This window comes from Sinocyclocheilus grahami, unplaced genomic scaffold (assembly GCF_001515645.1).
Source record: "Sinocyclocheilus grahami isolate Dianchi unplaced genomic scaffold, SAMN03320097.WGS_v1.1 scaffold755.1, whole genome shotgun sequence".
NCBI classification, from domain to species: domain Eukaryota; kingdom Metazoa; phylum Chordata; class Actinopteri; order Cypriniformes; family Cyprinidae; genus Sinocyclocheilus; species Sinocyclocheilus grahami.
The window spans coordinates 763,658-776,406 of NW_015505934.1; the positions used below are offsets into that span (position 1 = coordinate 763,658).

Here is a 12,749-nt window from a genome sequence, read left to right on the forward strand (position 1 = left end):
TTGATAATGTTTCTGCAGATAGCTGTAATTATGAAAATTGGAACAATAGATATGAGGAAGGTAATATGTTCATTAGTAAACCATTGATAAAACATTTTACAATTGATTTATGAGACAACACCGATCACTTTTTTCTTTACCCTTTATTCAGATGAACCAGACTACGTGAATTAAATCACAGAGTGAATAGGATTTATTTTCAGAAGACCTTTTTTATTATTTTGATTTTCACATTTTGATTTCAGTGGCATTTACTGTTATTAAATTAGTGTTAAAAAGTGTACTGCTTAACCTTTTGAAGTAATCAAATACGATTAAGTGTGGATGTGTGTAGTCAGCTCTGCTGATCAATAAACAATGATTTAATTAACCATCAATGAATTAATAAATGCTATAAACTACAAGACATCTAAAATATTTTACGCAACAAAGGCACAAACATGAGGGCTGCACATGAAGAGCTGTGCAGTGAAGATTTTAAGCCAGTTTCATAGAGCTGTGACAAATGAGTCAGATGAGTTAACCTGCCCTTTTCATCACAAGCGAATGAAAAAGCTATCGGGGTGAGAAGCAGCTTTAAGTGGGGGAACGTTACAAATAAGCATAAGGTGTAGTTTGGTGTCTGCATCTGCTCTTGATAATGCTTTCCTCTCTGGCTCGAAAATGGTCATTGGCATCACTAGGTTGAAATCAAAACCGCTACAACTGTCACTGGTTCTGCTATACTATTTCTGACATATGATACAACATGGAAATTCATTGTTGGAATGAACTTAATTGTGTGTGTTAAATTGGGCTGTTAGAACTGCCTCAAATTCTCATTAGGTAAATGGAATAAGTTCTACTATGCCAAGTACTTTGACACCAAAAACAGGCCATCACTCACAAACATCAGAAGGATTTTGTACAATTTTATTAATGCAATTTGTCATTTTTACAATTATGACTTTTTTTCCCCAAAATATAAAAGTCTTAGTACATGTTCTGGAGATTAAGAACAATGAGGCTGAAGTGTGATCATTTGATAACATCTCTTGTCTTTAGCTTGCACCAGGTGCAGCAGTCTTGCTGCACAGGCGACCCAACAGCCCAGCCATTTGTAACAGAGAGTTCACCCCTTCTGCCACTTTCATATGCGTGTAGCCAATTTCCTGGGGGATACAGTTCAAGTGTGATTAAAATAAACATGGTACATTTCTTGTTTTTAAGTAATTTTCCCCACATTAAAACACTTATGTCATAACAGTAGCCAAGTAAAAGCTAATTTATTTTACATAGAGCAGGTCACCTCATGTGGGCTGAAATGTTGAGACCAGATAACAATAACTTTACAATACAGATAACAATTATCTCTGTAACATCACTGATATACGATACTTTCACATCGATTGGTGAAAACATTTGTGTGATGCTGCCTCTATTGTGTTGGATATCATTGCAATATATACCAAAACAAAAATACTGAATTAAACTTTTAAAGCAAATGTAAATGCTTCTTAGGGAGACACTACAAGGGTAATACACACCTTAATATATTCCAGCTTCAAATATTCAGCCATCTGAAAGGTCTTACACACTCTAAAGATGTTTCCAATAATGTCCTCTGGTGAGTATCCGAGTGACCAAAGCTGCTCAATAATCTGTAGAAAGACACATCATTTCTGTCTTACCCAGCACCTGCCATTTCTTAAACTGATCCTGAATATTTTCTAGGGCAAATGTTGTGGTACCTTGTAGGCTTCATCAATGTTAGCGTTGACACAGTGCTCCAGCATGCTTTTAACCAGCAGAGGATGTGGCTCATCACACACCTGCAGAAGCAACACTGTTGGTACTTCACCAATACATTTTTATACTGAAATGATTTCCATGCATTAGAAAAATGAAATGTATCTAAAAAATACCTTGAACACATTTTCACTGTTGATGTAACCAAATCCAGAATTTGTTGACTGCAAGTTATTCAGAGCCTAAATTATGTATATATAAAAAAGACAAAAGTATAGCATAAGGTTAATATTAATGTTTACCTTAAATGTACATGTTTTTATTAGTGCTGTCAAAATTAGCGTGTTAATGCAGGCGATAAATATTTTCAGTTCAACGCGTTAAAAATATTTAACGCAATTAACGCAGGGGCGGAGCTAGGGTTGGCCACCCCACTCACAGATGCTACAGATGTCTCTATTTCTTGACAAGAAATGTGTTTATTTAGATGCAGAATGCCTTTATGACCACATCAAACGGGAGACTTTCAAACGTGCACACACCAGGCGTTAGTCAAACGAGTGCAGAAAAGGTACAGGTGAGGAGGGAGCTGCAGTAGAACAACAGTGAACTGTGGTCAGATGAGATGCTCTCAGGTCATATGTCAGTAAAAACGCTTTTTCCTGTACTGTTAGCCGTTATATACTGTGCTCATTCAATTGCACGCACAAATGCGGCGGCACGCCTGTATCATTTCATATCAAAGCGCGAAAGAAACTATGAGCATGCAATGTCGTAGTTATGTTGTCAGTTAAGTCATTAAGTTACCAAAAGCATGCAAGTATATGCTATATGAGTCACATTTCAGAACAGGTCTCTGAAATGCAGTGGTTTTCAAAACTGTCCTGGAGCAGCCCAGCACTGCCTCCCTCATTTAACACACCCGATTCAACTCATCAGCTCATTAGTAGAGACTTTAAGACCTGAAGTGGGTCAGAAAAGGTCAAGAGTAGTGAGAAAATAGAATGAGTGTCAGATCTGCGTCATGTTCAGCAGTGGCAGCTCTTAAAGCAGCCATAATAACCTAATAACCCAGCTACTGTGTTGTCTGTTAATCAAAGAACAAAAGAAAAAGAGGAAATCAATGAATTTTGTAGCTTTAAGGATTAATCTTTATTTAAATTAGAATTTAGTGTTTGATATTCAATTTCTGTATATTTCCTACTTGCTGAAGGGCACAGGTAAATATGACATTTATTATAATGGGTTTATGTGAAGATTGTTTTAAGTTCACATAAATTAGTTATTTTTTAAAGTGTAATAAATGTTAAAATTGATAGCTCTTAATTATACTACTGTACAGTTGAATGGCTATAGTCAATGGTTAAATATTAGGGGGAAAAACAATTTCATAGACATCAGTAGTATTGGTATTAGTGATACTTGCCTTCAGTCATAAAAAAAGATGCCATTAAAGAAATATTAAAAATATACTGTTCTTTGTTGTTTCTACATTAATTTGAAGATTGAATGTGAAATTATTGCAATATAAAAGTATATTTAAAAACTTTAATGTTAGGTGGGATTAATCGTGATTAATTTCAGAAAAAAACGTACGATTAATTAAATTTTTTAATCGATTGACAGCACATATTTTAATTAAAAGTTATTCAGAGAGTCTAGATAAAAATAAATGAAAGCGAAACAAAAAATATATAACAATAATAAATTAACATTATAGGTTATATTATGGCTAGGATTGCAGCGATTGACGGTGATACCAGTGTTAAGCCGCAACCCCGGTTACGTCACTTGCCCACCGCGTCACCGACCCCCACCATCATTTATATTTTTTTATAGTAATAAAAATAATTTAGTTCAGTAACAGAACAGACACTAAAATTAAAACTGAATGCGGCTGCTCAATGCAGATCAGATTTCATTTCTCCAGTGAGGAGAGTGAGTCGAGCTGACTGACAAGAAGAGTGAGGTGAGGTGAGACAGACAAGACGATTGCGGATGATTTAGTTTCGAAACGAAATGCTAAAGATTTTGAAAAGCCTGTTGACTTTTGCCGTTTATCTAAGGTGATTTGGGAAGTTTTTTGAAACATTTGTTTCTTATTTAATTGGTTCCACATTGTTTGCTGATTTTTACTTTATTTAAACTTTGTGTCATTTATTTATTTTATTTGACATCAAGGTGTATGCCGTGCCTCCAAGCTTTCTTACTGGTTTTGCTAATAAACATTCTATGTTTCTTATTTATTTGGTTATATATTATAAATGTTTACTTATTTCCAGTTTTGTATACCTATTTAAACCTTATGCAAGTTATTTGTTATTTTATATTAGGCATAGCCTGCCCTATAGCATGGTGTATTTTTATTTGTTTTGTTAATAAAAGTTCTAATGTGTTACATACACGCTAAAGTGAGTTTGACATTGTATTTTGTTGTTGCATTCAAGCAATTGATGCTGAATTGCTGCTAATTTGAAAGTGAAAGTAAAATGCGCAAAAAGGAAGGAAAAGCAAGGAAAAGAGGGAAAATTCAAACGAACTAAAAACTAACAATTGCTTTACTCTGAATTGCCGCTATTTGATAGTGAAAGTAAAATGTGCACGCCGCTTTTACAAGCTATTTAAAAGCGAAGGAAAGTGGTGGTCACACGTTGATTAACCGGTGGGAAAATTTCTTCACCGTCACAACCCTAATTAGGGCTCTGCAATTAATTGCATGCGATTGTCATGCGCATCTCGTCAGGCATTTAATACACAGAGCCGTAGTTCACTGACAAGCTAGGCGATATTGCGTTTTTCTAGGGCAAATGTTGTGGTACCTTGTAGGCTTCATCAATGTTAGCGTTGACACAGTGCTCCAGCATGCTTTTAACCAGCAGAGGATGTGGCTCATCACACACCTGCAGAAGCAACACTGTTGGTACTTCACCAATACATTTTTATACTGAAATGATTTCCATGCATTAGAAAAATGAAATGTATCTAAAAAATACCTTGAACACATTTTCACTGTTGATGTAACCAAATCCAGAATTTGTTGACTGCAAGTTATTCAGAGCCTAAATTATGTATATATAAAAAAGACAAAAGTATAGCATAAGGTTAATATTAATGTTTACCTTAAATGTACATGTTTTTATTAGTGCTGTCAAAATTAGCGTGTTAATGCAGGCGATAAATATTTTCAGTTCAACGCGTTAAAAATATTTAACGCAATTAACGCAGGGGCGGAGCTAGGGTTGGCCACCCCACTCACAGATGCTACAGATGTCTCTATTTCTTGACAAGAAATGTGTTTATTTAGATGCAGAATGCCTTTATGACCACATCAAACGGGAGACTTTCAAACGTGCACACACCAGGCGTTAGTCAAACGAGTGCAGAAAAGGTACAGGTGAGGAGGGAGCTGCAGTAGAACAACAGTGAACTGTGGTCAGATGAGATGCTCTCAGGTCATATGTCAGTAAAAACGCTTTTTCCTGTACTGTTAGCCGTTATATACTGTGCTCATTCAATTGCACGCACAAATGCAGCGGCACGCCTGTATCATTTCATATCAAAGCGCGAAAGAAACTATGAGCATGCAATGTCGTAGTTATGTTGTCAGTTAAGTCATTAAGTTACCAAAAGCATGCAAGTATATGCTATATGAGTCACATTTCAGAACAGGTCTCTGAAATGCAGTGGTTTTCAAAACTGTCCTGGAGCAGCCCAGCACTGCCTCCCTCATTTAACACACCCGATTCAACTCATCAGCTCATTAGTAGAGACTTTAAGACCTGAAGTGGGTCAGAAAAGGTCAAGAGTAGTGAGAAAATAGAATGAGTGTCAGATCTGCGTCATGTTCAGCAGTGGCAGCTCTTAAAGCAGCCATAATAACCTAATAACCCAGCTACTGTGTTGTCTGTTAATCAAAGAACAAAAGAAAAAGAGGAAATCAATGAATTTTGTAGCTTTAAGGATTAATCTTTATTTAAATTAGAATTTAGTGTTTGATATTCAATTTCTGTATATTTCCTACTTGCTGAAGGGCACAGGTAAATATGACATTTATTATAATGGGTTTATGTGAAGATTGTTTTAAGTTCACATAAATTAGTTATTTTTTAAAGTGTAATAAATGTTAAAATTGATAGCTCTTAATTATACTACTGTACAGTTGAATGGCTATAGTCAATGGTTAAATATTAGGGGGAAAAACAATTTCATAGACATCAGTAGTATTGGTATTAGTGATACTTGCCTTCAGTCATAAAAAAAGATGCCATTAAAGAAATATTAAAAATATACTGTTCTTTGTTGTTTCTACATTAATTTGAAGATTGAATGTGAAATTATTGCAATATAAAAGTATATTTAAAAACTTTAATGTTAGGTGGGATTAATCGTGATTAATTTCAGAAAAAAACGTACGATTAATTAAATTTTTTAATCGATTGACAGCACATATTTTAATTAAAAGTTATTCAGAGAGTCTAGATAAAAATAAATGAAAGCGAAACAAAAAATATATAACAATAATAAATTAACATTATAGGTTATATTATGGCTAGGATCTTGCAGCGATTGACGGTGATACCAGTGTTAAGCCGCAACCCCGGTTACGTCACTTGCCCACCGCGTCACCGACCCCCACCATCATTTATATTTTTTTATAGTAATAAAAATAATTTAGTTCAGTAACAGAACAGACACTAAAATTAAAACTGAATGCGGCTGCTCAATGCAGATCAGATTTCATTTCTCCAGTGAGGAGAGTGAGTCGAGCTGACTGACAAGAAGAGTGAGGTGAGGTGAGACAGACAAGACGATTGCGGATGATTTAGTTAAATGCTAAAATGCTAAAGATTTTGAAAAGCCTGTTGACTTTTGCCGTTTATCTAAGGTGATTTGGGAAGTTTTTTGAATTCTTATTTACTTATTTAATTGGTTCCACATTGTTTGCTGATTTTTACTTTATTTAAACTTTGTGTCATTTATTTATTTTATTTGACATCAAGGTGTATGCCGTGCCTCCAAGCTTTCTTACTGGTTTTGCTAATAAACATTCTATGTTTCTTATTTATTTGGTTATATATTATAAATGTTTACTTATTTCCAGTTTTGTATACCTATTTAAACCTTATGCAAGTTATTTGTTATTTTATATTAGGCATAGCCTGCCCTATAGCATGGTGTATTTTTATTTGTTTTGTTAATAAAAGTTCTAATGTGTTACATACACGCTAAAGTGAGTTTGACATTGTATTTTGTTGTTGCATTCAAGCAATTGATGCTGAATTGCTGCTAATTTGAAAGTGAAAGTAAAATGCGCAAAAAGGAAGGAAAAGCAAGGAAAAGAGGGAAAATTCAAACGAACTAAAAACTAACAATTGCTTTACTCTGAATTGCCGCTATTTGATAGTGAAAGTAAAATGTGCACGCCGCTTTTACAAGCTATTTAAAAGCGAAGGAAAGTGGTGGTCACACGTTGATTAACCGGTGGGAAAATTTCTTCACCGTCACAACCCTAATTAGGGCTCTGCAATTAATTGCATGCGATTGTCATGCGCATCTCGTCAGGCATTTAATACACAGAGCCGTAGTTCACTGACAAGCTAGGCGATATTGCGTTCATAATCGAAAAGTAGGTGATGGAGATTTACTACTAATCACGGGACCATACATACGCATATACATACATACATACATACATACACAAACAATAAATAAACAATAATAAAAACCATTTTAGGTTGTTATTGTTATTATTGTATATTGTAATATTAACAATAATAATAATAACAACAAAATTAATAACCTATTTATTTTATTATTTTTCTACCTAATAATGTTTATTATTAAAATTAAGTGAATTAACATATATAATACACAAATTAACATTTTAGGTAAACAAAATAATATGAATAATATAAATTATTTTTTTATTATCGTTCATAATACACACTAATTTGTGTGCGAATTTGCCCTTTCAAGCATGACTTGAAAGCGGACTCAATATTTGTGTGCGTTCTGAGACGCGGGTTTGCGCACTTTGGATGAGCGCACACAGATCTTCTCACGGTGTGTGCAAGTTCTCATTCACATATTCTGGCTCTTGAATGTTTAAACTGGCAAGCCTTAAATGAGTTTAGTTTAAACACAGATAGCAACGTGTGCTGTTCAGGTCCCGCTATCATGGCTGGGTGATGACAGCACAAATGAGTGGTCATATTCCAGCATATGGCACTGGCATTGAACAAAGAGTGACAGGCTTGTCCACTTTTTTTTTGTCCATCGCTGTTGTTGTAATGAATTGGGAAGCCAGAATGCATATCCATCGACAGACATATACATTAGTCAAATTAATTTACGTGTTGTTATTTTTAACAAACCACATAGATGCATCAGTGTTTCCCCTAGGTTACGGCTTTGGGGGGGGGAATTCCGGTTTTTTTTTCTGGGCTCCTTTTTAATGGTTAAATTACATTTTATTAATCAAAAAGCATGTCTAATTAATTAAAATCATTACTTAAACAATTTAACATCAAATTATTAAAAGTTTAATAAATATTACGTTTAGGGCCCTATGAAATGTTTTATTTGTCCAACCTTATGTTTTATTGTAACCAAATTCTGTTTTAGCATGTCTAATTTGAAAGCATAAAACAAGTTTCATTTATTCTTACAATAGCCTTATGATTTTTTTGCTCAGAAATTCTGTGTTGTGTATTTACATTTTGTTTTAAGGCATAAAACATTCATTTAATCTATCTTTTAAGTAATGAAAATTAAACAAATTAAATTTTTTGGAAAATAAAGGTCATTTAATATTACAATTAAAACATTGAAGAAATACTGAATGCTTATTCCTTAAAAATAAGGTTTTAATACTTTTAGTAGTAGTAGTAGCAGTCTGTTACGTACATTCTACTCAAAAATAGTAATATATTTCTGCCAATGCCCTCAAGTTAAACCAAACGTTTATTTTGACGGGTTGCCGTGAATACATTTACATTTCTGTCTGTGTATGACATGATGATAGTTTTACTCAAATGAAACGGTCAAATGCTCATGAAGTGACTCTCAGAGAAGTTCTGGAGATGTTGTTCATGTATTTATGTCCTCATTAGTGAGACGACAGAAGTTAATATCACCGGAAGCGTCACGAGCGTTTCAGTACGAGTACTACCCGCGCGTCTGCGCCATTCATTAACACAGAGACTCAGAATTCATATTTAAATATAAATCGTTTTGCGGCTTAATATTTACAAATACTAGTGGGAGTGGGCTTACTTGTGTGTGAGCGCGCGCATCGGGCGGAACTCCGCTGTGCGTGATGCAGAGAACGCCACCATAACGTAGAGACTGAATGACATGCCGTCGTGTAAATAAGATAAATAACAAAGGCTATTTAGTTTGCTTAATGAAAGAACAAGGTATAGACATGTTCTATAAGAAAGGTAACTTTAAATGACTTCTGTTGTGATCTGGCGCTATAGAGAAAATATAATAAAATAAAATTAACTTGACCTTAAAGGGGGGCGGGCCGCCCCCCTAAAAGAATGGCAGGGGAAACACTGTGCATTGTCAGATTTAAGTTGAACAGCAGTGCAAGTGTGTGCCGAACCATGGGTGGAGAACGGTACGGTTACATTTTTTACCGAGAACCATTACACCCCTAAAACACACATAAAAATATAAAAAGATAATTGACCTGACCTGTCTCATGTCCCCTTGAGCGGTGAAGATGATGGCCTCTAGGCCGTCATTGGTGACATGCAAGTTCTCCTGCTCAACTACCTCCGTCAGACGCATCATGATCTGGTCATCTCTGAGTTTGCTATAACGCAGCACCGCGCAGCGGGACTGGATGGGCTCTGCAACCGAATGATAAGACCTAATGATAAACTGAAAAACTTCTGTGTTATGTGTACTCTGGCATGTACTTTAATGTAATAGTTCATTTGAAGCATGTCATCAAAGATTTAAATGTCAATCATTTTGTGTTTTATGTGCCACGTTGCTCACCTATGATCTTATCTGATGCATTACACGCCAGAGCAAAGCGTGTGGTTTTGGAGTAGATCTCCATGGTTCTTCTGAGAGCCTGCTGGGCTCCATCCGTCATGCTGTTTTAAAAATACAAAAACATATTTGCATGAAACTTTTAAAATTCATACATCTTTAAATTGATTTTTAAATAAGTATTTCTAAAATTAATATGTAAATTAAATCTAAATATTTTTAATAAAATAATCTATATTTTTAAGATTACGATTACCTGTCAGCCTCATCCAAGATTATGATCTTGTGGCGACCTTTAGGGAGTGTGACCTTTTGCTGGGCAAACATTTTGATTTTGTTTCTCACAACATCAATTCCACTAAAATTAATAATAGACCATTAAACAATAATTAACAGACATTAAACTATGAATATGATCATCCAAAACATTGGATGTGCAGAAACTTGTTTAACGACACTCATTAGTTGTACAATCCCTTCAGCTTACGTTTCTTACCGGTCATTTGAGGCATTCAGCTCAAGCACAGCATCTCTCATGGCTGGACCAAGAAGAGCTCTAGCCAAACACAAAATGCTGGTCGTTTTTCCAGTGCCAGGAGGACCCTAAAAACAAACGTTATCTCCATTTGAAGGCATTGTGACATGCACGTAAATTCAGATGCCACCTGGTTGTGAAAGCATATTTTAACTTACAGCAATGATGATGTTGGGCACATTTCCTTCTCTTGCAAACACCTGCGACAATAACAGGGCAAAAGAGGAAACATCAGCATTTCCAGAAGCTTACTGACCACTTCAGGCAAATCAGTATGTCATACCGACCTCCAGTCTGCTGACAGTTTCCTCATTTCCAACTATTTCATTCAACTTCAGAGGTCTGTATTTTTCAACCCTGGAAATAAAAACACATTTTAATCATCACAATGAGCATGCAGCTGCAGAGGGAAACGAGCTTGGCAGTTCAGCTGCTGTAAACATAGCTGCAGCCTCGCTATCTTTAGCGACATTAAAGTCATTCAAACACCACCACAGCAGGCTTACAAACAGTACCATGGTAGTTCATAAGCATTCGTTGATGATTTCGGTGCAGTATCATCCTTTTTAGGCGGTCCGTCGGCTTGACTTTGTTCACTGTCTGCTTCTTTCATTTCAACATCCATGTTGCCTGTGAGTAGCACGTATTCCCGCCACGACAGGAAAACAGATCTGAAATGACGCCATTTCCGGCAACGGGAGCCCGTGACTTTTTAAAGGGGTCATATGATGTCGCTAAAAAGAACATTATTTTGTGTATTTGGTGTAATGAAATTTGTTTATGCGGTTTAAGGTTAAAAAAACACATTATTTTACACATACTGTACATTATTGTTTCTCCTCTATGCTCCGCCTTTCTGAAACGCATCGATTTTTACAAAGCTCATCGGTCTGAAAAGCGAGGTGTGCTCTGATTGGCCAGCTATCCAGTGCGTTGTGATTGGCCGAATACCTCAAGCGTGTGACTGAAATGTTACGCCCCTACCATACTGTGATGCTGTGTCCGGCCAGAGCTAAGAGACAAAAACATTAAAACGTTTATAAACGAGGCATTTGTTGCATCCAGTGGGGACAAAATTATGGATTATAATGACTTATACTGTCTTTTTACTGCCACGTAAACATAAAACCATGTCTGCATTTGTGATTGGAGAAATGACAAACAACAAAATCCGTTTGAATTGTCAGTGGCAAATTCTTTAAATATGAAAACGTACTTACAGGCTGTGAGTCAGAACAGCCGGCATTGTAGGCTACTCTGCAGGTTCAGGAAACAGTCCTCCATAAAATGCACTGCACACATCTGAATAGTTGGGTTGAACTGTTCTGGAACAGTGTTGTAAATACAACTTAACCACTGATTTGTAGTCGTGTCCTCTTTTGGAAGGCCAAACAAAGTAGTTTCGCTTTTACAGCGAAACACACAGCGTCTCCACGACATGGCGGCGGCGGTGGCAGCAACAATAAAGTTACGCCTTCTTTCTTTGCGTGAACATTTGGGCGGTGTTATGCAAATCTTCCCACATCATGACGTAGACATGTGGGGGGGTGTTTAAACAAGGCGTTTTAGGAGGGCGTGGACGAGTCTTAACTTTTATAAAGAATATCTCTTTGGGTTTGAGACTTTAGTCTTTGCAACTTTAGGGATCTTATCCATTCACGAACAGCTTGTAACACTCCAAAGAGAAAGGAAAACTTGAAATCGCATCATATGACCCCTTTAATTCATAGAAGGGGTTCATTCTGTGGAGAAAACATGGTTATTACCATATATGTGACCCTGGACCACAAAACCAGTCATAAGTTGCACTGGTATATTTGTAGCAATAGCCAACAATACATTGTATGGGACAAAATTGTTGATTTTTCTTTTATGCCAAAAATCTTTAGGATCATGTACAAGATATTTTGTAAATTTCCTGCCATAAATATCAAAACTTAATTTTTGATTAGTAATATGCATTGCTAAGAACTTCATTTGGACAACTTTAAAGCTGATTTTCTCAATATTTTGATTATTTGCACCCTCAGATGCTAAATTTTCAAATAGTTGTATCTCAGCCCAAATATTGTCCTAACAAACCAATCCTACACCTTGACACAGGAAGTGTCCTCATAAATAATGTTTACATTCTAGTACCAATGTCATTATACACATTTGTGTCCTCATAAACCATATATACCAGCACACTCTTAGCTCTTAGCTGTCCATCGTGTTCGATGATGACGCTTGCTCCAGAGATGGGAGTGGGAAGGGGATGGGTTTAGCGATGTTGCCGCTGGTGCCACTTCTCGTGGGCATTGAGTCCGATCCTTGAGCCGCACACTCTTCCGCAGGTGGAGCAAGGGAAACCAGATACCAGGGGGGTACCAGCCGCCCTCTGGTGTCTCTTAGTGCGTCTCCCGGATCGTCGGTCTTGGTTGGTTTGATGTATTTGAGAGACTGCAGTGGCACAGGTGACCTGCCAGGCTGACCTGTC

General features: G+C 36.3%; 1 protein-coding gene across 1 annotated transcript; it reads right to left on the reverse strand.

Annotated features, from left to right (window-relative positions):
• Window positions 1–921: 921 nt before the first annotated feature.
• Window positions 922–10,947, reverse strand: LOC107561059 (replication factor C subunit 2-like). Its single transcript, XM_016245399.1, has 11 exons — window positions 10,786–10,947; window positions 10,558–10,627; window positions 10,429–10,470; window positions 10,232–10,338; window positions 9,992–10,093; window positions 9,739–9,839; window positions 9,430–9,587; window positions 4,722–4,787; window positions 4,548–4,628; window positions 1,527–1,640; window positions 922–1,151 (listed from the first exon to the last, which is right to left on the reverse strand). The coding sequence occupies exons 1-11, from the start codon at window positions 10,893–10,895 to the stop codon at window positions 1,041–1,043; spliced, it is 1,062 nt and encodes a 353-aa protein (XP_016100885.1). The 5' UTR covers window positions 10,896–10,947; the 3' UTR covers window positions 922–1,040.
• Window positions 10,948–12,749: the final 1,802 nt, after the last annotated feature.

Excerpts from the sequence above, each read along its gene's own strand:
- LOC107561059 (XM_016245399.1), bottom strand. The coding sequence starts at position 10,895 with ATGGATGTTGAAATGAAAGAAGCAGACAGTGAACAAAGTCAAGCCGAC. Across the intron at positions 10,339-10,428 it reads TGCCCAACATCATCATTGCT|GGTCCTCCTGGCACTGGAAA; the intron begins GTAAGTTAAAAT and ends GTTTGTTTTTAG. Across the intron at positions 9,840-9,991 it reads ATCTTGGATGAGGCTGACAG|CATGACGGATGGAGCCCAGC; the intron begins GTAATCGTAATC and ends TTTTTAAAACAG.